The 25,188-nt window shown below is 37.8% G+C and overlaps 1 protein-coding gene across 1 annotated transcript; it reads right to left on the bottom strand.

The window, feature by feature from the left end:
* Positions 1–11,117: 11,117 nt before the first annotated feature.
* LOC111889510 (disease resistance protein SUMM2) lies at positions 11,118–17,752 on the bottom strand. The gene is given in 6 exon segments (XM_052768268.1): positions 11,118–11,297; positions 11,527–11,607; positions 11,609–12,184; positions 12,918–13,511; positions 14,003–14,713; positions 14,960–17,752. Coding segments are annotated over 6 exon segments (4,686 nt in total). The 5' UTR covers positions 17,630–17,752; the 3' UTR covers positions 11,118–11,243.
* Positions 17,753–25,188: the final 7,436 nt, after the last annotated feature.

The raw sequence follows: 25,188 nt of genomic DNA, 5'->3' as shown, positions 1-25,188 counted from the left end.
CAAAGGTTAGGGTCGAGTACCAGAAACCCTCTGGTTTACTGCAACAACTAGAGATCCCAGAATGGAAGTGGGAGCGGATCACTATGGATTCATAACCAAGTTGCCCAAGACAACGGGTGGACTTGATACCATATGGGTCATTGTCGATAGATTGACCAAGTCTGACACTTCCTACCTATCAAGGAAACTGATAAGATGGAGAAACTTACGAGAACATACATTAGGGGAATCGTGCGACTGCATGGTGTTCCTATATCCATTATCTCCAATAGAGATAGTAGGTTCACCTCAAGATTCTGGAAATCGTTGCAACATTCCCTAGGAACAAGGCTAGACATGAGCACAACCTACCATCCTCAGACCGACGGGCAAAGTGAGAGGACCATCCAAACACTGGAAGATATGCTGAGAGCCTGTGTGATCGACTTTGGAAAAGCATGGGATACTCATATACCCCTTTTCGAATTTTCCTACAATAACAGTTATCACACGAGCATCAACGCTGCTCCATTTGAAGCCCTCTATGGCCGGAAGTGCAGATCCCCTCTGTGCTGGGCTGAAGTGGGTGACACGCAGTTAGCTAGGGGGCAAGTTTCTGACAGTACCCTCACAGGCCCGGAAATCATTCGGGAAACGACAGAAAAGATCGTTCAAATCCGTGAACGATTGAAAGCCTCTAGAGACCGACAGAAAAGCTACGCCGATAAACGTAGAAAACCGTTGGAATTCCAGGTGGGCGACCGTGTTTTATTGAAGGTCTCACCCTGGAAGGGCTTGATACGCTTCGGAAAGCATGGAAAGCTAAATCCAAGGTACATTGGGCCTTTAGAAATTCTTGCCAGAATCGGCCCAGTAGCTTACAAACTCAATCTACCGAGCGAACTTAGTAACGTACATTCTACCTTCCACTTATCGAACATGAAAAAGTGTCTGTCCGACGAGACTCTTGTAATCCCACTCGACGAGATCGAGATCAACGAGAGCCTCAACTTCGTGGAAGAACCTGTAGAGGTCATGGACCGTGAAGTCAAGCAGACGAAACAAAGCTGCATCCCGATTGTGAAGGTTCGCTGGAACGCCAAGCGGGGACCGAAATTCACTTGGGAGCGCGAGGGTCAAATGAAATTGAAATATCCTCATCTATTCGCTTAGTTATCTGCAAATACTTTATTTGCTTAGACTTTAATTTCGGGATGAAATTCCCTTCAACAGGGGGATGATGTGACAACCCGAAATTTCTAGCTTTCATTCTTCTTTTTTATTAAAGTTAGCTTCGATTTGGCTATTTTATAATGAAGTTTTGGGTCTAAAAGAGTTCTTAAAGCTTAGTATAATTGAGATACGTGTCGGAGGATGGGTTAGATTGAGTGTGGCATTGGAAAAACGGACCAACCACACACACTTCCAGCCGCACTCACCTCCTATATATATACTATCCTTGGTCTTTTGATCATTTCTTACACTTCTTCAAAGCAAGGACTCAAAAATCCTCTCAAGTATCATCTAAAAGGTAACATCTTTCACCAAGAACACAAAGAACACCAAGAACACCATGTTTTCTAGTAGCACACACCTTCTGGCAGCACACCTAGCCGCACACACATGCTGGCAGCACACCTGGCCGCACACACATATAGTGTGTATTTTGGCCATACACCTTCTTGTATAGCCTTATAACCCTTCATACAATCATATATGGTTGTAACACTTCAATATAAGTGCTTAATAGTCCCTAAGGTGGTCCTAATTCATTAATTAGTTGTTCATAACACTAATTATATTCATATATGTGCCAATATATGCTAAATAGGATTCGCGTGTGTACTCAAGTCACCACTTGGCACTTAGCATCTGATCCAACGTTTTCATCAGAACCACTCACTTCAGGTGAGTTCATACCCCTATTAATAAACCTTTGAAATGTTTTAAATGCTTTTATGGGGGGAATACAAGATGAATCATGATAAGTTATTAGAGCAATCACATGTGATTCACAACCAACATGCAAACAGATTTATCATACTTCAAACCGTTTTATCAAGCAAATGACTTTAAACTATTATCAAACTATCTTACATGCTTTTAAACTCATATATTGTTAAAAACCATGTCTGATACGTATATAGTTATATAAATAAGGTTTGAAGGACTTAGGAGAAATAACCCACTTTACTTCCTGTTCCTCGTTTGGTTGTGGTCCTAAAGTACCCGGTTGTTTGTTCGAGTGTCGTTGGATCCTTACTTATATATTATGTGTATATGTATAGACATAAAGATTTATATCTTAGTTCAATACATTCAGTCATTCCTCAAATTACTAATAAACTATAATAGGTATAGTTTAGGGTAATACTACTTACTACTTTTAGTTCCAAGAAACATACAAGGAGTCAGTTCATTCATGAGTCAATACTTATTACTACAAGAACATATACATGATATTACAAGGAGAACATATACAACTATGCTAGAAGGAGAACATATTCAACTATACTATAAAGAGAACATATACAACGATACTAGAACGAGTAACAATACTTTACATATACATGAATACATTGACATAAATGTGATCCACTGTATCGGAGCATGCCTTCAATGTCATGGCCCGAGTCTCTTGGAGGGAGAGCATAAGTTTGTGTACATATCTATACTGGATTGACTATCCTACACCTAGCTGCTAGCTACAGCCGGACCTGCAGGTCTGCGGGTGCCAAACGTCATACCTTTTACGACTTACATTGTCGTGTTTCATAGTCGATAGTATGGTACAATTAATCACATAATACCTTGATATAAATCCGGTTTAAGGTAGATAGTACAGCAGTAGTTCCTATAATACAACACTACAGTACTACATTAAATTACCCTTTACATACATTTAGTGATCCTTTCACTTAAACATTAATGTACAAACTATATTTTGATAATGATAGTTACACTTGGGAAAATTTCACACTTTTACAAGAAACGAACTTACAAAACAGATATGCCTTGGTAGAAGGCTACTTTTAGTAGAAAATATAGGATTTTCTAGGAGTTACAAACTTTGACAAACTTTGACAAACATTCATATACTTTTATTACAAATGTTTACAAACTCATACTTCAAAACACGTTCAAACATTTTGATACAAACACCGACACTAAATACTTATGAACTCACCAGCTTTAATGCTAATAAACTCTTTCAAAATAACTTGTATTCTCAGGTCATCAGTAGACAGATACCGAGGCAAGCTTTTAAGAAGATGGAGCGCATTCAATACTCATCTTATTATTTTGATTTACATTTTTGGTGTCTATAACTGTACAGAACACGCTTGTATTAAAATTATATACTTAATGCAATGGATGATGTTGTTTGCTTGTTTACTATTATACTGTGTTGTGGTACTTTACATGATGTCCTCCGCCCCAGAACGTTTCCGCCGTTCTCGGTTTTGGGGTGTGACATTATTCAATTTTGAGTAACATAACATCAATTGCATTTAAAGTCATAGAATACTATACATTAGGTCCAACTACCGTTGTGTTTGTGGTGGTTTGACCGACGAACATAAACCAAATTTGACCGTTTGTTACAATATACATACATACTCATGCACATAAACATACATAGATAGACACCTAAATTCTAAACATTAAATGATGAACCATCAACCGATACATACATACTCATGCTCATAAACATATATACATTAAACCATAAAAGCTAAACCTATATATACGGTAAACCCTAAAGATACTCACATGCTTACACATATGTGTACATACAATAGACATACATATATGTCACATGCACATATCAAGGCACATACATATGCATATCAAACATTAAGTCATATACTCATACGTTGAATACACATACACACGTACATACATGCACAATAATAATAATAATAATAATAATAATAATAATAATAATAATAATAATAATATATTTATATATGAAAAATTAATTATAATAAATCTAATAAGAAAATAATAACAATAATATTCAAAATAATAGTAAGAGTTATTAGTATATTTACATTAATATAATTATAAAATAATTATAGTTATATTTATATAAATAATTTGATATTATAATTATTATATTTATTATAATAATAACATAAATGAATAAAATAATAATAATAATAATAATAATAATAATAATAATAATAATAATAATAATAATAATAATAAAATGGGGAAGGCAAAACAAAAGGAGGGGAAAAAAAGGTGGGAAACAATTTCTAAATTCCTGGTATTACATTTCCTACGAAAGTCCAACAAAATTTTATTTTTAAATATTAATTAAGATTTCGTTGGTAATTGGTAGGAAACTTCCAATGTTTTTCCGACAGAATCTTTAGGATATATTCTTTCGTAGGAAATTTGTAGGAATTATGTTGGAATCTACTTTCGCCGAAGTTTGTAGAAAATTTGAAGCATATTTCCTACAAAACACTTTCTTTGGAAATATTTTGTAGCTAAAAGCAAATATTCTAGTAGTGAGTTGCTTTAGGCTACCAACCATGGAACTACTAAAAACATATTGTAAACTATCACAACCATCAATACAAAATGTTGTTAGGTTAGGAAACCCGAATAATGTCCATCGATTACGCTTCCATATATACCTGAGACATGGAAGTGTATAAAGTTCTAAGGACTTTAGACAAGGTAACACAATCTCATTCATTTTACCATCTGATTCCACCTCTTCTTCTTCTACAATAATATTCCCATCCAGAACAAATACCTCCTCCATACGATTGCAGTTAATTATGTGTAGCTCTTGGAGTTGCAATAGACTACCAACCATGGAACTATTCAAAACATGTTCTAACATATCACATCTTTCAATAGAGAGTCTTTTTAGGACCGAACCCGAAGGGTCCTCTCGGGACCGAACCTCACCCAAGTGAACCGAACCCGAAGGGTCCTCTCGGGACCGAACCTCACCCAAGTGAACCGAACCCGAAGGGTCCTCTCAGGACCGAACCTCGCTCACACACCCGAACCCGAAGGTACTGTTCATTTCGGGCTATTTCGCTTCTAATGCCTTTGGACCGAGCCCTTCGCTTCCTGCTTGCTTTCGCTTCCGGCTCAACATCAGAGGAGACCGAGCCTCGGCCAGGACCGAGAGGTCTCGCTGGGAAGTTCATTTTCTCCCGGTTTTCGACTAGTTTTGCGTTTTAGGCCCATTTTAAATTGTTTTAACGCGGGATTTTCACCCAAAACCTTAATTTAACATATAAGACCCCTAATTAATGATTAATCACATTTTTAAGGATAAAACCTTATCCAAGAAGAGTGGGTGAAGTACAAGGGTTGAGTGTTGACTTTTCGTTGTATTATGACACAAGCAACCCCATACCCACTCCATGACCAACCCACACTCCTCCCCACCATACCTTGTCACTTCCTTGTACTTTTTACCTCTCTCACAAGTTACACGTTCTTAGAGCTCGACATTCATCCTCTCTCCTCATTTTCTTTCACTTGCTCTCATTTCACCAAAAATCAAACACAACTTTTCTCTCAAACTTTTTCTCTCTATTTCAAGACTCCAAGGCTGATTTTCAAGCTTTATTCTTCTCTTGGTAAGTATAATTCATCCTTCTTGTGATTATTTCACTTCCTTCTACTCAAATCATAGATTGCTTATACAAATATCGTCATATTTGTTGTTAGCTCCTCAAATCTTCAAGCATCTCCCAAGTGTTCTTGAGTTGAACACTTCTTTTCTCCATCATCCATCTACTGAAATCACTCAAGGTGACTTCATACCCCTACATTTTCATGTTTTCTCAAGTTTTTAGGGGGAGAATACAAGTTGAAACACCAAGAACATAACTAAAATTTTCTAACAGCTTTCATTAGAAATGTTGGACGCCATTCATGGACTGTTTTGGACAACTTAAGCATTTTAGTTTTCAAAACTGTTTTAGGTGCAAGTAGTTCCAGTTCTTAGATTTAAAATGAATACTTGCACATCTCCACGCGATTTTTCTACAATTTATGGCGATTTTTACAAAACAGCCTGTCATTTCAAACACAAATCCGGAACAGTCTGTGAATATGAGCATTTAAATACAAGTTAAAGACTTCCAAAAATTATGATTAAAATTATGAGTAAACTAGACTCATTTTAGGAACTCTCAGAGTTTACGGATCTAGTTTTCGACTTCGTATGATTTTTCTATGATTTTTCTAAAACAGTGCAGAAAGGTTAAGAGTTAGTTAACAGCTTATAACTTTCAAAACACTTTGTAACATGTTGAGCAAAGTGTTAAATCTTTGATAACTTCAAATATTACAAGTATTTCTTGTAGGGGTATAATTATATAATAGAAAACACTCACTGAATTGTAAGAATCCTCCATCATAATCATTAGCACAAAACAAAGCAAGATAAACATAGCTATATTGTACTATACATTTGACTTACATAGAACGGATTTTTAACACCACAAATAAACATGCTAAACTATAATAAGTATAGTTAGGGTTGCATATACATTTCAAACATTTTGATAAACTATAATAGGTATATTTTATGATCATTTACGTTACAAAAGTTTTTCACACGAAAAGGGGTACATTACAAAGTACCGGGTTTTCATATAAATGGGGTACATTACAAAGTGCCAGGTCTTTATACAAAAAGGGGTACAAATACAAAGTACCGGGTTTTTATATACATGGGGTACATTACAAAGTACCGGGTCTTTATACAAAAAGGGGTACGGATACAAAGTACCGGGTTTTCATATAATTGGGGGTACATTACAAAGTACCGGGTTTTTATACAAAAAGGGGTATAGATACAAAGTACCGGTTTTTTATACAAAAAGGGGTACAGATATAAAGTACCAGGTTTTCATATAAACGGGGGTACATTACAAAGTACCGGGTTTTTATACAAAAAGAGGTACAGATACAAAGTACCGGTTTCACATAAACTAGTATTTATGATATTAAAACTATACATCATCTACAATTGATAGACTTCAACTATAAGCGCCGAGCGTATATGCTAGAGTCATATATGAATTTAGTCTTGATTGGCTTAGAATTGGTGGGCCCGCCTCATCTCCTGTTCCTCGTTGGGTTGTGGACCTAGGGCAGACCCACTATATTCGACGTTTTATCTAACTTAAATCTTACATAACTTATATACGTTGGACGATTATAGGGGAAATCTACGGGTCATCCTAGGGTTCATTAACACATCATATAGGAATATTTTGTTCACACTTAACTAAGAAAATATTGGATTTTCTGGAAATCAAACTCTATCGATTTTGCAAGGAAAACCGTTTTTACTTCAAACAAAACTCTTATGAACTCACCAACTTAATTGTTGACACTTTTTCAAACTACTTGTATCCTCAGGAAATCAGTGAAACAGGAAAACTTTAGCGCTCTGAGGATGGGACGTTAAACCGTCAACACTTTGTTTTTGTCATCATAATGTAATTGATTTTGAAACATGTAAACATATACTTTGGTGTAACTTTTTCAATTATATTTATGACGGTTGTATTTACTTTGAGCACTATTCTATTCGTTGTTATGATACTGTACATGAAGTCCTCCACCCTCGGACGTTTCCGTCATCCTTGGTTTGGGGGTGTGACACAAGTGTGTGGTATTCCAGGTCACACTGCTTTGACCTGCAGAAATCGATTCAATCACTCGTATCAAGCTGATGAATATCGTAGTGTAAATAGTGTCACGTTTGGTAACTACTGTCATGATCCAAACTGTTACTTGGATACCGGAGCAACAGACCATCTCACAAGTTATCTTGACCGTCTGTCCTTACCAGAACGTTATCATGGCAAAGATCAGATCCAAGTAGCAAATGGAACATGTTTGCCTATTTCCCATGTTGGTCATTCAAAAATCCATAGTCTTGGTCGTTCTCTTATTCTTAAAAATGTCTTATATGTTCCTCATATTAACAAGCACCTTCTTTCAGCTGACAAACTCGTTTCTGATAATAATGTTTTCATTGAAATTCACCCAAATGTTTTCCTTGTTAAGGACATACGCACGAAGAAAACACTTCTAATCGGTAAGAGTAAAAAGGGTCTATTTCCAGTGCCGATCAAGCATATCCCTCATTATGTTGGAGTCAGCACCAAAGTTTCCTCATCTCAGTGGCATCAGCGTCTAGGTCATCCTTCCCCAGCAGTAGTCAAGTCGATTTTGAAGTCTACTAAATTAGGAGTTTCTTTTAATAATGTGTCATCTGTATGTGATGCGTGTCAACGTGCCAAGAGTCATCAGTTGTCTTACAATAATTCTAGTCATGTCACTTCATCACCACTTGAGCTCATCCACACCGATGTTTGGGGACCAACTCAAGTGTCTAGTGGAGGTTTTCGTTATTATGTTAGTTTTTTAGATGATTATAGCCGTTACACTTGGATCTATTTTATCAAGAATAAATCAGATGTGGAACAAGTCTTTTATAATTTTCAAAATCATGTTGAGCGACTCTTAAATACTAAAATCTGTAGTGTTCAATTTGATTGGGGTGGTGAATATCACAAACTTCACAAATATTTTCAACAAACCGGTATTTTGCATCGTGTGTCATGTCCTCATACATCCCAACAAAATGGGATGGCAGAAAGACAACACAGACATATTGTTGAAATAGTACTAGCCCTGTTAGCCCACTCTTCACTCCCACTTCGGTTTTGGGATGAGGCTTTCTTAACAGCTTGCTATCTTATAAATCGTATGCCAATTCGAACCATTAACAATTCTACTCCTATCACAAGACTTCTCAAAATCGCTCCTGATTACACTTTCTTATGAAATTTTGGATGTGCTTGTTGGCCGAGTCTTCGAAAATACAATCATCACAAACTTTCCTTTCGATCCACCTTATGTGTTTTCCTTGGGTACAGTTCAATGCATAAGGGGTATAAGTGTCTAGATAGGCAAACCGGTAGAATTTACATTTCACGAGATGTAATATTTGATGAGTCTCGTTTTCCTTTTGCTTCATCTGTCATGCACGGGACTCCATCACTCAATGCTACGGGTGCCTCGTTTCCCCAAAGTGAACCGAGTATCATGAATGACCACATGCGAAAGTATGACTTATCATTATTGTTAGCTAACCAACCTGATGCAGCTGCAGTTTTATCTAAGAGTAACAAGAGTCAAACAAGACCGGATCACACGGTGCCGTTTCATGCAGTTCAACAGCCCCTGCACCCTGTCACTGAACCTAATAATCCAACACCGGTTTCTCTAGATATGCCAGCTGGTGTGTCCTCCACCAACGATCAGACTCCAGAATTTCAAAATACTAATAACATAGGAAGTGAAACTGATGCTGGTCCAACTTCTCCTATTTTTGCAGCGGTTGACACCTCACCTGAGTCAGCATCTTCTCCAAGTTCTCCAGCACCACAGCACCGGGTTGTTACACGAAGTCAAGCAGGGAAGTATTTTCCTAAGTCATACAACGATGGAACTATTCGGTATGACCCTACTAAGCGAGCATTTTTTGCTGAACCAACTTCTCATCAGGTGGCATTGTCTCAACCTGAGTGGCACCTAGCAATGGAAGCCGAATTCAATGCTCTTCAAAAGAATAAAACGTGGGTCTTGGTTCCACGTCCCACTGGAGTTAACATCGTTGGGTGTAAATGGATATTTAAACTTAAACAAAATCTAGATGGCACTCTTAATAAATATAAGGCACGACTGGTTGCCTGTGGGTTCACTCAACAATATGGTATTGATTACCATGATACTTTCATCCCTGTTGTGAAGCCAGCCACAGTTCGGTTAATTCTTGCCCTTGCAGTATCTAAGAATTGGCATCTTTGACAAATTGATGTTAATAATGCCTTCCTTCATGGTTTCTTAAATGAAGATGTTTATATGAAACAGCCTCCCGGGTTTGAAGACTCTAGTAAGCCGCATTTTGTTTGCAAACTTCAAAAAGCCATCTATGGTTTAAAACAGTCACCTCGTGCGTGGTTCTCACGACTTAGTGATAAATTACATCAACTAGGTTTCCGCTCCTCCAAGGCCGATGCTTCTCTTTTTCTATTTCATCATGGGCAGCATACTATCTACATGCTCGTGTATGTGGATGACATTGTTATTGTCGGTTCCTCTCAAGCGATTGTTGATCAACTTGTGCGTAACCTCTCCGACTCTTTTCTGTTAAAGATCTTGGCAAACTCACTTATTTTTTGGGAATTGAGGTCACTTACAATTCAGGGGGAATTACACTGTTGCAACATAAATATGCATCTGATCTGCTTCATCGGGCGAATATGGCGAATTGTAAGAGTGTCTCAACTCCCATGTCAGTTACTGCAAAGCTCACAAAAGACTATGGCAAACTGTTAACTGAGGATGAAGCATTCTAGTATAGAAGCATGGTTGGAGGCTTGCAATATCGCACCTTAACTCGACCCGATATCTCTTTTGCTGTAAACAAAGTTTGTCAATATTTATCTAAACCCACTGACATGCATTGGGAGGCTGTAAAACGAATACTTAGATATATAAAGGGTACGGTTAACACAGGGCTACGCATTCAAAGTCAAATTCAAGATTGTTAAGTGTGTTTACAGATGCGGATTAGGCTGGATGTCTCGACTATCACAGGTCAATTGGAGGTTTCGTGGTGTTTCTTGGACCAAATCTAATCTCATGGAGTTCACGTAAACAACCCACAGTTTCAAGGTCAAGTACGGAAGCGGAATACAAAGCCCTTGCAAATGGTACATCTGAAGTGACATGGGTACAGTCCATACTTAAAGAGCTTGGAGTTTGTCAATCGAGACCACCTGTCTTATGTTGTGATAATCTAGGAGCTACATATTTAACTGCTAATCCTGTATTTCATGCAAGGACGAAACATATAGAAGCTGACTTCCATTTCGTTAGAGAGAAGGTTGCAATGGGGGCCCTTGATGTTCGTTTTATCTCAACCAATGATCAAATAGCTGATGGATTTACTAAACCAATTACACGTAACATGTTGGATCGATTCAAGTACAATCTTAACCTTGTTCCGATTCAGATTGAGGGGGAATGTAAACTTAAGGATAATACGAGACGTTTGAACGAAGATTAGATAAGATCAATTATATTTTGTATAGATAAGGATCCTAAGTGATTGTACTTATCCTTTGTATCTATTATTGTATATAAATATCGATCTATATCCCTGTGGGATGTTACAAGGAAAAATACACTTTCAACTAAGACCAATGGATCACTTCTGAAGTAGCAGCAAGGCAGGAGAAGCTTGTACTCTGCAAGTTGAACAAAAACATTTGGAAAAGTAATGATTAATGATTAAGAGATTAATTAATGTTGGTAACTAAAACAATTTTCAGTGGGATTAGTGTTTTAGTTAGATATGGACAAAATAGATTATACTATAAACTTGTAATGTGTTCAATAATGCTTTTACTTGGCTTCATGATTTTTTTATTAATCAGATGATATTACCATGTGAAAATTATATAAACAATATTATACCTCCTGAAGCTGACCAATAGTAGTGGTTGTCACATTAGAGTTAAACCAACATTCAGGACTATGTTTGCCTAACCCATCTTCCCACATACTTCAGCGATAGATCTGTTGACCCACAAGCTGTGAACACCTTCATCTGTGGGCAACCATCGACTTCAACCTTTTCCAATGAAGGCCACTGGAACTCGTTCGCCCCTAAAAAGAAAGCCACCAACTCTTGTAGATCAATTAGTTTAATACGCTTTAGACGAGGAAAGACCACAACCTTAGAGGAAGATGCCATTGTTGTTTTCTCTACCCCATGTTCTTCTGCCTTCACCACAATCACTTTCATTGCCTTGCAACTCTCTATCATTAACTCTTCAAGTTGTATGAGGCTTTCAAGTGTGGAAAGTGTGAATATATGTTCCAAAAGGTCACAATGACTAATTGTCACTATCTTTAGGTTGGCCAGTTCAAGCATAATAACACTCTTGTTGATCCCTTTAGTTTCAAACACCTCCTCCATCCCATGGCAAGAGTATATTCTCAGCACTTGAAGCTTTTGCATCTGTCCTGCTGCATAATATGGAATCACACTTGACATTGCATGACAGTAACTTATACTTATCTCTCTAGCGTATTGGCATAAGCTCCAAGAAACACCATCCCCTTGAGAAAACTGTAGCAAATGACAAAGGTAATGTAAAATTATATTTGATTATTAACAAAGCTTAATTACACTTGTTTATAAAAGTAATTTAGTTCAAAATTTGGTTCTTTGTAATGAGTAACTCACTGCTTAACATCACGGAAATGGCTCAGAAACGATGTAGCCTAGGAAATTGTAACACAAAAGTATTTTAATGTGGGACTAAAATTTTGGAATGCAAAATTAAGAAGCTTATAAGTTTCATATTTTCTACTTGAAACGAGGCACGATCTGACCAATGATTTCGTTTCAACTTGGTTAATGCTGGGATGTTTTTGTATACATATAATAGGAGGAGATTATTAGTTATTGAATATCACGCATAAATTAGTAAGCCATAAATTAATTTAAAGAAAGCTATTGATATGTTGCATTATTTAATAGAAATATGAGTTTCATATATATTAATTGTTGGAAATACATATACAAATACATGAATAACTCGGTATCTAATTACGCGCTGTTAAAAATTTCAATGAACTGTACATGTGTTCATATGAATGACGCTTTTTATGCCTTCTAATCTCATTGTTGGGTTGTTATAGCAGCTAATGAGCCAATTACATGCTCTAAGTTTTTCAATATCTTGTAAGCAGTTTGTTGAACTTTTATAGAATATGATTAGTATATATGGAGAATATTCTAAAGAAAAATATGGATTTTAAAATTAAATAGGTAGCTGAATATGTTGAAAATTACATACCCTATATTGATCAAGAAAGGAGGTAGTTGTAATGGTACTGTTGAAAGATATTTCATTGTTCCCACCCTTGGCACCACCACCACTAATACACTTGAGATTTTGCAGGTCATCTAAAATGAGAGAATCAAGAAGAGGGAAGAGAGTGGTGCGTGTTGTGTGGGTAGATGTTGATGTTGATGTTATTTTTTCTTCATATTCATCGTCTCTGTTTGAAACAACTTCTTCCATACCATAACAGTCTTCTATATGGACTCTCTTTAGGTTGGAAAGAAGTTCTGCCATGAGAGGTGAAAACAAGTACTTAATGCGTTTGCATCTGTACAAGTGTATGGTTGTGAGGTTGTGGAATGTGGATTCTGTCGTTTTTCCGTGAAGAGTTAAGAACTCATTCCAATTGCACTTCCACACGTGACTCATACTCTCTGTATTACTAATTTCCATGTTTTCAAGGTTGGGAAGTATTCGATGTTGATTATCTTGACTTGGTGGAGTACTCTTCATCTCAAATATCACCTCCACTCCTTCATATCTCATCAACTGAAGATCACGGAGGTTATGAAACGAGTGTATGAGATCGGGAGGGAACAGAGTATTCTGCACAGATATCCCAACAAGAAATGTAATTAGTAACTTTCATAGTTAAGCTAAAGTTGAATTAACTCAACCACCTGTAACTGCACAACCATTCACAATTCTTTTCCTTAAAAATTCTGATTTGAGAAGGATTATTTTTTTATTTTAAGTATTCTTTCAAGGAATATTTGGAAACGATGGAAATAGTCAACAATGTTAAGGACGTTCCAATGGTTGTCCTTAAAATAGTGAACATTTTGTTATTTGGTTGACTAAATTATGACATGGAAGGCTCAAAACAATCATGGTAAGACAGTGAAAACACTTTTTTTTTTTTTTTGAAATAGGTTGTTTGAATAATAAATTATGAAGAGCCGAAATTGGTTCCTAGCTACCCAACAAATTTTTTTTGGGTATCTATTGAAGAAAATGTGAAATCTTTTCAGTTGGTAATTTGTGTTGATAAGCAATGGTAGTTTATTAAATACAAACTGAAACTCATTAAACCGTACCTCTTTCCCTTGGCTACTTTCCACCGATCCATATTTTCTTCTAATTTCTCCCGAATTAAATATAGACATAGAGGTGAGTGCCCCCATATCAAAATTGGTGGTGGTAGGTGAGTATCCGTTTCTAAACCTGTTACATCTTGCAATATCTATGCTTTCAATTGCTTGAAAGCCACGGATAGGGATTCCAGAGTTATTTTCACCACCTTTTATCCTCCACACCTCTTGTAGCTTCCTTAATCCCCTTACATTAATTTTTCTCAAGTTGTAGGTACCACCTTCTTCTCTGGTCTCACCAACAAGGGCAGGTTTAGGGGGGGTCCAGGGTGGCACCGGCAACCCTTGACTTTTCCGGCCGCAGTGAAAAAGTTTTTGAAAATTTTCAAAATTTTTATTTTTTCTACTATCACGCAATTCCTGACTTTCTCGTGCAACCCCTACTGTGAAATCCTGCGTCCGCCCTTGCTCACCAATACAATCCAAGTCGATGTTGAATAACACTTCAATGGAACCACAATCACTGACTGTTAACTCTTCAAGATGATGCAACAATGGCATGGGATTACACGGAAATAGATTCACAAGATTCTTACAATCATCCACTTCAATCTCTCTCAACTTAACTTCCTCACTCGTCCCAAAGTCACAAGGCCATATTTCCTTCAAATTCTCCATACGCTCAATGTGCAGACGCTTAAGCTTAGGAATCAAAACCTGAAAAATAATGGTTTTCTGTTTATATCCCCTTACAACTATATATCATGCAATCAACTTACAAATAAATTTTCATATATATATATATATATATATATATATATATATATATATATATATATATATATATATATATATATATCACCGTGCGGTTATTAAGCATAATACACCATGTGAATGCAACCTCTTTTGAAGCTTCTAATCGAAAAGATTGTTTGAAATCTATCAATAGAAAAACATATTTACCTCTCCTCTTAAAAAGCAGGATGTTGCCGAATTATTCTTGGAATAAATGCTTGTGATATTTGGAATTTCTTTAATTTTTAACTCCATGAGGTGTGGTAGCGCAATCACGTTCACATTCCCGCACAAACTCAATAGTTGTGGTAGTCCTTTCAAAGATAGAGATATCAACTTGGGGAATGTAACTCTCTCTTCTCCACCACTCTCAACATGTATGAGTTCTTTCATAGCAAAGCAATTGAAAACTACAAGAAACTCAAGATTTGACAGAACATTTGCAACACCCAGTGTGAAAAGGTATTTCAACTCTGCACACTCCGAAACAACAAGCATTCTTACATTGCAGAACGAGGAGGACAAAGGACAAAGTGAGGACTTCATCCCTACATCTTCAAGATCATTCATATCGTCCACACATAAACAAAGCACCACCGTTTTCTCAAACAACTCATTAATTCTAGATTCCAATAGTTCACCTTTCTTGGTTACCAACTTCAATGTGTTTTCGAATGAATATTTTCTCTCCATTGAATATTCTTTATTTAAAGAACGTCCCACTGAGATCTTGAATCGTTCAAGATTCTCAAATGAAAGATTCTTCGGTTGAGCATTGTTTTTATGGAACTCAAACTCCAAGGCAGAAAGGTTCTTCCAATGTTTTGCCCCTTCATTGAAGTCATCACCTGTGATGCTAATACCCCTTCCAAAAGCCCAGAGCTCTTCAAGTCTGACCAAATTTTTAAAGACACCATTATCTATATGAAGACCATAACAGCCTGTCACATCTAGTACCCTTAGCTTCTTCAAATTTCCGATTATAGAAGGTCGCCTATTAAATTCAGAACCAGCAAAGCTGAGAACTTCCAAATTTGGCAAGTTTCCAATAGAAGATAAATCAAACGTCAACGAGCATTGATGCAAAAGAAGCACTCGAAGGTTGGTGGAGCGTTCAAGCGATGAGGAAAGCAATGGATATCTCATATGATCATATGATATAACCTGAAGCTGTCCCATTTCTTCATAAAAGTTTCGAGGGAACTTCAACGACGTATCTCCATGCATAAGTTTCAAAATCGAGACATTTGGAAACTTGAACTCACCAGGAAATTCAATCATACCCTTGCATGTTAATGAGATTCTTTTGCATGAGGAGCTCACATCATTTTCAATTTCAGGCCACCCTGGCTTACTACTACCATGGTTGACGATAGAAGCATGCTCAGCTTTAGAAAACATATCCAAAACAAAAGCACGCACCAGATCGTGCATTTTGACGTGCCTAACATTATCACCTTCAATCAACAAATTGGTATGCTTGAGCCGCTCAATGCACGAGTTCAGCTTGTATCTTGCTTCTCTTATAGTATCCATTCCCTTAAATAACTTCAATCCCCAGCCATACCTCAGTAGGTCCTCAGTAGGAATATTGAAGTCCTCTGGAAATAAACCACAAAGCAAAAAAGTAGCTTTGGTCACCTCGTCTTGGAGATTGTCATAGCTAGTTTGGAAAACAGTAGGCGCAATTGTGTTAATGTCATGGTGTTGTAAACGAGAAAGTGCATTCTTCCATGTATCCTTACTTTTACTTCTAAGAGTGCAGGCCATGGTTTTGATGGCAATGGGTAGACCGCAACACTTCCTTACAATTTCTTCCCTGATCTTATGGAGCTCAGGATCGACATCATCAGAAGGTTCTAAAAATTGGAGGAACAAACTGTGTGCTTCCGCTTCCTCCAGGACACTCACCTTGAGAACTAAATCAGCTTTAACTCCCATCTCAGTGCAAACTGATTGGTCCCGTGATGTAATCAAGACCTTGAAGTCAACGTCTTGATTTGGAAAACGGCTTAAACCAATATCTTCCAAATCAACTGGTTGCCATACATCGTCTAGTATTACCAGGAACTTCTTCTTTCCTCCATCTGAATTGTTTGCAAACCATGTACGGAGCTTATCAGTTCTTGCTGGTTTAGTGGTTTCAGTTAGGCTTATACCAAGGTACTCTGCAACAGCTTGCTGAATAGCAATGGGGTCTGTCTTTTCCCCTATAACCGCCTCAACATAATGATTAAACATTTTCTTTCCTACCACAACGTCCTTCAGCTTCTTCATCATAGTGGTCTTTCCCACTCCACCCATCCCACATAACGCTACCATGTGGGAACTATGGTTGGGCCCGAGTGCTTCCAGTGCTTTCATAAAAGTCAACTCTCTTGAGTGGAAGTCATTTTGATCACTTGATGGTTTAGAGGTGGACGCCATGATGGAATCAATTCTCCCCACAGGAATTTGTAGTTCAGTTCCTTGAATTTCAGGGCATCGTCCCATAACACTCTCAATCTCTTTAAATATCTTGAAGGCTTTCCTTCCGAGCTTGTGCCTACTCTTGAGATCGAGACAGCCGGGGACTTCACTTGGAAAGTGTGCCACCTTTTCATTCATGTGTTCGACTTCTATCAACCAAGGGCCGACTTGCGCAGGAACCTCAAGACGTCTTTCTCTATTTTGCTTCTTCTGGGATTCCACACCGAGTCTTGCAACATCCAAATCTTTCTTTTTGGTGTGCATATCATCCACGTATTTTTTGTAGGACACCAGGTAATCCAGTTGTTTTTTAACCGGAACCATAAGAACCTGAACAACTCCTTTCGTTATTTCACTAGCAACCTCCATTGCTGGAAATTCTCACTTGTTGTAGCACCTGCATAAATAGTATAGATGCTAACTTGTTAACAAAGGGAATTAGATGAAAATCATAGACTGATTCATGCATCCTAAAATCATTTCATCGAGTATAGTTGTATTAGCTTTGGCCCATAGACACATAATGTAATCGTAACCCGTAGAAAGTGTCTTCTCATAATCTACCACTAAAGATTTGATAGTTTTATACAAAATGATGTTAGGCCATCTACAATGGGAGTTGTATGAGAGTTTAATAGAATAAATGTAAATATAATATAGAGGAGAGAGTGTTGAGTTGAATGACCATGCAAGGTTCAATAGAATTCTAATGAAAATTTAAGGATTTTAAAAAAATTAAAGTGAATGTATATATTCTCTTTCCTACTTGGCATTTCATATAATTCTCCATAGGTTAAATACATTGAAGATGACCTTAATAGAAATCAACAAAATGGCTTTTCAATATGGTCAACTTTCTCGGATTATTTATTCTGTTTTTAAACAAAATCCAAAACATATGAAGTTTGAATAATTAAAAGATGAATCTTCAAATGTTTAATCGTTATTATTGAAATATAAAGATAAACAAAATATGAAAATATGACATTGTGATAAGATGATGTTAAGGTAAATCTGAAGGGTTGAAAACCAAATTGACAATGCTTTCTTTTCTAAGATGAAGGACTATAAGTGTAATTTGGAATCGTGGATGTGGCTATCAATAGTTGGTGAGTGCACTTTATTGAATGCACATGGGAAAAGAAAGAAAAGGGAATGAATGAATTCGTTGGTTCTTGTCAAATTCTAAGAAATTAAATATCCTGAAAGGTTCAGGACGATTATAAGTTTTAATTTTTAAATAAAAATATATAATAAAAAAATTAGACCTTGTGTAGCTGCTCACTTTCCCCCCTCAACGCCTCCCATGCACATGATCACAAATATATGTTATATTATATATACCGGATAGCGGATACATAATCATGCAAGGCCTTTCTTTTATATTCTATATGTGCAGCCAAAGTATAGAGCAATGGCCAATGAAATCACCAAATTGTAATCTTCATTTTATTGCCGATAAAAGGAAAACCTATCTGCAGCCGTAGATGTAGGATGAAACCATGTAAATCCTTGTGTTCTTTATTGCTTTATATTCTCCTATTTTGTGTGTGTGATAGTGTTTCCGTTGTGTGTACCCTGATTCATATCAGATGAGTCCACAATAATAACCAACTTGGTGTTACTAGCTTTGGTTCTTTAATATTAATATTACAAGAAAGTTTGTGAAAGTCACTATTTGCATTTAACATCTCTCTCATCATCTAGGTTAAAATGAAAAGACCCATGTTAATGACCATTACTATGTCTGAGTCTACCCAGCAAGGTTATCTAGATAAAAAGTTTTAATTGGGCAGATTTTGCAATGCATTGTCCTAACAAAAAAAAATTGAAACCATAATGGTATAACGGGATAATTTTTCAGAGTAAAATGCAATTCTACAATGGAAAATGAAAAATGAAAAATACAATCGTGTAATACACAAAAATAAAAGTAAGATGGCATATTACACACATGAATGATACTATGTTGCTATTTATTGCATTGAACACTTCTTATGTATATCAACCAACATTGGAGAACTTTTACACGTTGATGATGTTGAAAAGAGTCATTCTACATAGCACCAAACATTGATGTGCAAGCATATTGTAATCAACATCAGACACCATTTTAAATATTGTTTCATATATGGGCTTGTGGGATTTTTAATCTTGACACGACAATTTATTTAATTAGTATTTTAGTTTTGTTATTCAGCAAAACAAATAATTTGGTTTTTTTAATTGAATGGGTCACATGAACCAAGTATTAGTGCTGGAAAACAGGAAACGTGGGCTTAGTTGTGTTTAGGGTCGTTAGGTTTTTTTTGTAGGCTATAAATGCCGTCTTGTTTCATGAATAGAATGCATCCGTTTTGAGTTGATAAACAACTCTCCTTCTTCTTATTCTCTCACGTATTATAACCATGGTTGTAAATCGCTCAACGGTAGCTCGACGGTCGACTGATGTTAAGGGATTAATCGGTCTGGACAGGGATTAATCAGAGATCATAGATTATTAATAAAATATTAAAATTATTCAAATATTAATATATTTTAAAAAAAAACAAGTAGTTCAAAATTAGAAAATAAGAAACTTTGTAATTTAAAATTTTGAAAATACGAAATATGAACATTTTGGTATAATATTTGAAATTTTGAAATTTTGAAAATTTTGGAGTAAAAAAACAAAAAGTTGATTGTTTGAATTTTTAAATTTTTTTTTTTGACATTTTTTTTTTAACTTTTTTCGACTTTTTTTACTTTTGTTGACCGATTAATCCCGCCAAACCCGATTAATCCTAAATTTTTGATTAATACCTTAATCCTTGACGGTTGGAGAACGCCAAATGATTAATCTACAATTAATTGTCGATTAATCCCGATTTCTGCAACCATGATTATAACAGAGTTATATTCTGTTGATTGTTGCTGCAATGAAGTGAATATAAAGGGCCTGATTTTCCAACATTCGGTATCAGGGCCTAGGCTCAATTAGAAGAAGTCGGAGGTGATTTCATGTTGAATTGAAGATCACAATGCTGCAGAAGTAAATGTAAATGTTTGAGATTTCGATGCCTTTTCATTGATATGAGCTAGAATATATACAAGATTACAGGGGGATAATTGAGGAAAGTCTAATCACCTAAAGAGCTAATTTAGGAACATATACTATACAGTAAATACAAAATATACAACATAATTATGCTGAAATTATGGCTGAAATAGTTCTCGCTAATACTCCCCCGCAGTCGAATCGGTAGGTGGTCGAAAAGAGAGACTGGAGCGGAAACGGGTGAAGAGTTGACGTGGCAATCCCTTTGTGAAAATATCTGCATATTGGTAATCTGCTGGGATGTGAAGGACACGTACGGAACCCATACGTACTTTTTCTCGAACGAAGTGGATATCGATTTCAACATGTTTTGTGCGTTGATCTTGAACTGGGTTTTGTGTAAGGTAGACCGCTGAAATGTTATCACAGTATATGATTGTGGCCTGGCGCAATGGGAGATGGAGTTCAAGAAGCAGGTTGCGAAGCCATGTTGTTTCAGCGGCTGTATTTGCGACGCCTTTGTATTCAGCTTCGGCACTTGATCGGGAGATAGCAGGTTGACGTTTGGATGACCATGAGACAAGGTTGTCGCCAAGGAATACGCAGTAGCCAGACGTGGACCGACGTGAGTCCGGACAACCCCCCCAGTCAGCGTCAGAGTAAGCGGTAAGTTTAGTAGACTTGGAGGGATTGATGTGGAGGCCATGATTGGTGGTGCCTTTTAGATATCTCAGAATGCGTTTTAAGAAGTTGTAGTGCGGTTCTCTTGGTGCATGCATAAAGAGACAGACTTGGTGAACGGCGTATGCAATGTCGGGGCGGGTAAAAGTTAAATATTGGAGAGCTCCGGCGAGGCTACGGTATAGAGATACATCTTGCATTGGGTCGCCGATGGTGGCACTAAGTTTTGAGTTGGTGTCGGCGGGTGTAGCGCAGGGTTTGCAGTTTTGCATGTTGGCCCTGTGAAGAATGTCATTAACATATTGTTCTTGTGAAAGAAATAATCCTCCATTTTTGTGTTGAACTTGAATGCCGAGGAAATGGTGGAGAGGGCCAAGATCGGACATTGCGAACTCTTTGGATAAAAGATCAATGAAGTACCGAAGAGTAGTGGTGTCAGATGCAGTCAAGATGATGTCATCGACATAAAGAAGGAGATACGCCATTGTTGCACCGTGTTGGAAAACAAATAGAGAAGTGTCACTGTTAGTGCTTTTGAAACCACATGTTTGAATGTATGTGGCAAACCGATGATACCAGGCCCGTGGGGCTTGCTTGAGCCCATACAGTAATTTTTGTAATCGACATACATGGGTTGGGTTTTGCTTGTCTACAAATCCGGGAGGCTGAAACATATACACAGTTTCTTTAAGGTCCCCATGTAAGAAAGCGTTCTTTACATCAAGTTGATGAATAGGCCATGATCGTGATACAGCAAGACTAAGAACGGTCCGAATAGTGGTAGGTTTCACGACAGGACTGAATGTTTCGTGGCAATCTATTCCGATTTGTTGAGATTTGCCATTGATGACCAAGCGTGCTTTGTATCTCTCAAGATTCCCATTAGCGTGAAATTTATGACGGTAAATCCACATGCACCGTATAACATTAGCATTGTTGGGTCTTGGTACTAATTCCCATGTGTTGTTATCTATTAAAGCCTGGTATTCATTAGTTATAGCGGAGTGCCAGTTTGGATCAGATAAGGCATATTTGTAGGATTTTGGAAGTGGGGATATGACTTTATGGATTGTGGTGGTATGAAGGTTGAATGGTTGGGTTGGTTTTGTGATACCAGATCGAGAGCGGGTTGTCATTGGGTGTTGAAAAATTGGTGGTGGGTGAGTGGATTGTTGTCGTGGGTTTCGGCGAGTGTAGGTCAACGGGTAATGATTGGGAGTGGTTGAGGAGGTTTCAATCGGAGTAGGCTGGTGTGGAGAGGTGGTATGAGTGTTAGAGGTGTTTGGTGGTGGTGAGGTTGGCGGTGTTGGGTCGGCTGGGATAGTAGGTTGGTTATTTGTGATGTGTGGTTGGTAAAGAAGTGGGGATGGGTCAGTGTCAAGGAAAAAGTAGTTATGTGGCTGTGTAGGTGTGGTATTGGCGTAGGGAAAGGTATTTTCATCAAAGGTGACATGACGGGAGAGGATAATTTTACCCGTAGAGATGTCAAGGCAGCGATAGCCTCGGTATTGAGCTGGGTAACCAAGGAAAACACAAGGAATAGATCGTGGGGAGAGTTTGTGTTGGCGTGTGGCGTTAAGATTGGGGTAACAAGCGCAACCAAAAATTCGTAGGTGGTCGTATGTGGGATTTTTGAGATAGAGAACGGAGGTTGGGGTACGGTTGTGAAGTATTTTGGTGGGTAGGATATTGTGAAGATAGGTGGCAGTGTGGAGGGCATCGACCCAAAAGGAAGGTGGTAGAGAGGCGTGGGTTAAAAGAGATAACATGAGTTCGTTGAGACGACGAATCATGCGTTCGGCTGTTCCGTTTTGTTGGGAGGTGTGGGGGCAAGAAAAACGAATATGAAGACCGACAGTAGATGCAAAATGATGAAGCTGGTGATTGTCAAATTCTCCCCCTTTGTCACATTGTAGAGTTTTGAATGTAGTGTTGAATTGAGTTTGTATGTGTTTGTGAAAGTGTGTTATCTTTTCATGGGTTTCAGATTTGTATTTGAGTGGAAACACCCATATAAAATGGGTGAAATCATCAATTAGAATGAGATAATACTTAAAACCACTGTTGCTTCGGAGTGGTGATGTCCACAAGTCGGCATGGACAAGGTCAAAGGGTTTTATTGTGGTGGATGTGGAGGTAGGAAAAGGTAAGCGTTTGTGCTTAGCAATTTGACAAGATTGACAAACAAAAGAACGATCAATTTTATTGCAAGAGATATGTTTATTTGAACTAAGAAAATCCATTACAGAATGTCCTGGATGACCTAGTCTAGAATGCCAAAAGGATGAACTAGATGAAATAAAAAAAGAGAAAGTTGGAGCTGTTTCTGGCTTTGTGAAGGGGTAGAGGTCACCATCGCTATTGTGCCTCGTTAGGAGCATCCCAGTGTTGAAGTCCTTTATAGAAAAACCATAAGAGTCAAATTCAACAGATAAGTTATTAGTTCGACAAAATTGACGTACATATATTAAATTTTTGATGATGTTGGGTGTGTGAAGAATGTTTTTGAGATGAAATGGTTTATGTGGGTTTGGTAAAAGGGAGTGACCTGATCCAATGACTGGCACTTGATTACCATTTCCAACAAATACCGATTTTATAGATGACATACTTGGAATTGAGATTTTACCTGCATCCCCAGTAAGATGAGTTGTTGCTCCTGAATCCATGTACCATTGTTCATCGTTTGGGTCCAAAGTCATTGCCGAGAAAGCTGCTCCAAGTTCTGATGGTTCCAGTGGGTTTACTTCTGTAATATGGGCTTGTGGTGGTCGACCTTGTTGTTGCTGTGTGGGAGGTGCAGGCCAAGGTGAGGCCCAACCAGGCTGAGTAGGATATGGGCATGGTGGCGGTGAAGCCCACCAAGGAGCGGCCCAATAAGGAGGCGGATAAGTGGACCATGAGGGGCGATTCTGGCCAGGAGGAAGATTGCGCCGATTGTTCTGGTGCACAGATTGTTGGCGACTAGGAGGCGCTGGATTTTCCCTGTTTTGAGAGCGAGATGGTGGGAATCGGCGATTGGAGTTACGTTGCTGGGAAGGACGAGTTTTGTTGGTGAAATCCCCACGTCTTGGTGGTGGGTTAGGTCCTGATTCATGATCAACAGTAGCAACGACTTCCACAGGTGAGTGAGTATCTCGGGCTCGTTGTCTTTGATTCTCGAGTTGTAACATCGAACAGGCAGTATCCCATGTGGGAGAGGTCTGATTGATGTAGGCGGCCACTGTGTCAAACTCAGAGGGCAATCCACGGACTAGTTGCAGGACGAGGCGTTTCTCGTTGACAGGGCACTCTACATCGTTCAGTTGCCCGGAGAGATCCTTCAGTCGTTGACAATACGCTTCAAGGGATGTCATGGCTCGAAGGGTTAAGTTATTGAACTCATGTTCTAGGGCTGCTGCTCGAGAACCTTTGTTATTTAGGAAGATGTTCTGAAGTTTGGACCAAGCTTCGTATGCAGTAGAGGCTGGATCAAGGACCTGACCAAGAAGATCATCGGATATAGTCCCATAAATCCATTGAAGGACAATAGCATCAATTTCTGACCAAGTGTCATATGTTGGATCTGTTTTTGCAGGGGATGCTGTTCCGTCAATATGAGATAAAACTTTGTAGCCTTTTGCGTGTAGTTTGAACAGTCGAACCCAGGAGGAATACGTGACTTTGGTGCCATCAAGTACTCTTACTTTGGTCTGTATGTTGGTAACAGTGTAAACGGGATGGATTGCCTTTGTAGGGTTTGTCTGATTTTCACCAGATATGATAAGACAGGGGGCTCCTGGAAAAAAATTAGAAAGGAAGAAGGCTGCACAGCCGTGGCTGTGAAAGAAATCAGTTTTGGTATTGAGCCCTTAGCTCTGATACCATGTAAATGTTTGAGATTTCGATGCCTTTTCATTGATATGAGCTAGAATATATACAAGATTACAGGGGGATAATTGAGGAAAGTCTAATCACCTAAAGAGCTAATTTAGGAACATATACTATACAGTAAATACAAAATATACAACATAATTATGCTGAAATTATGGCTGAAATAGTTCTCGCTAATAGTAAAGACCGAAAGAAAGAAAGACAACAAGAAAGAAAGAAAGCAAGAAAGAAAGAAGAAAGAAAGAGAAAGAAAGAAAGTCATAAAGACGAGGCTTTTACATGAGAAATAGAGACCGGGTATAAAGTCTGTGAAGAAAAAGAAAGTTTAAGAGAAAGA

This window comes from Lactuca sativa, chromosome 2 (genome assembly GCF_002870075.4).
Source record: "Lactuca sativa cultivar Salinas chromosome 2, Lsat_Salinas_v11, whole genome shotgun sequence".
NCBI classification, from domain to species: Eukaryota; Viridiplantae; Streptophyta; class Magnoliopsida; order Asterales; family Asteraceae; genus Lactuca; species Lactuca sativa.
Note: the sequence above shows the minus strand (reverse complement) of the source record. Positions and strands in the feature narration are given on the sequence as shown.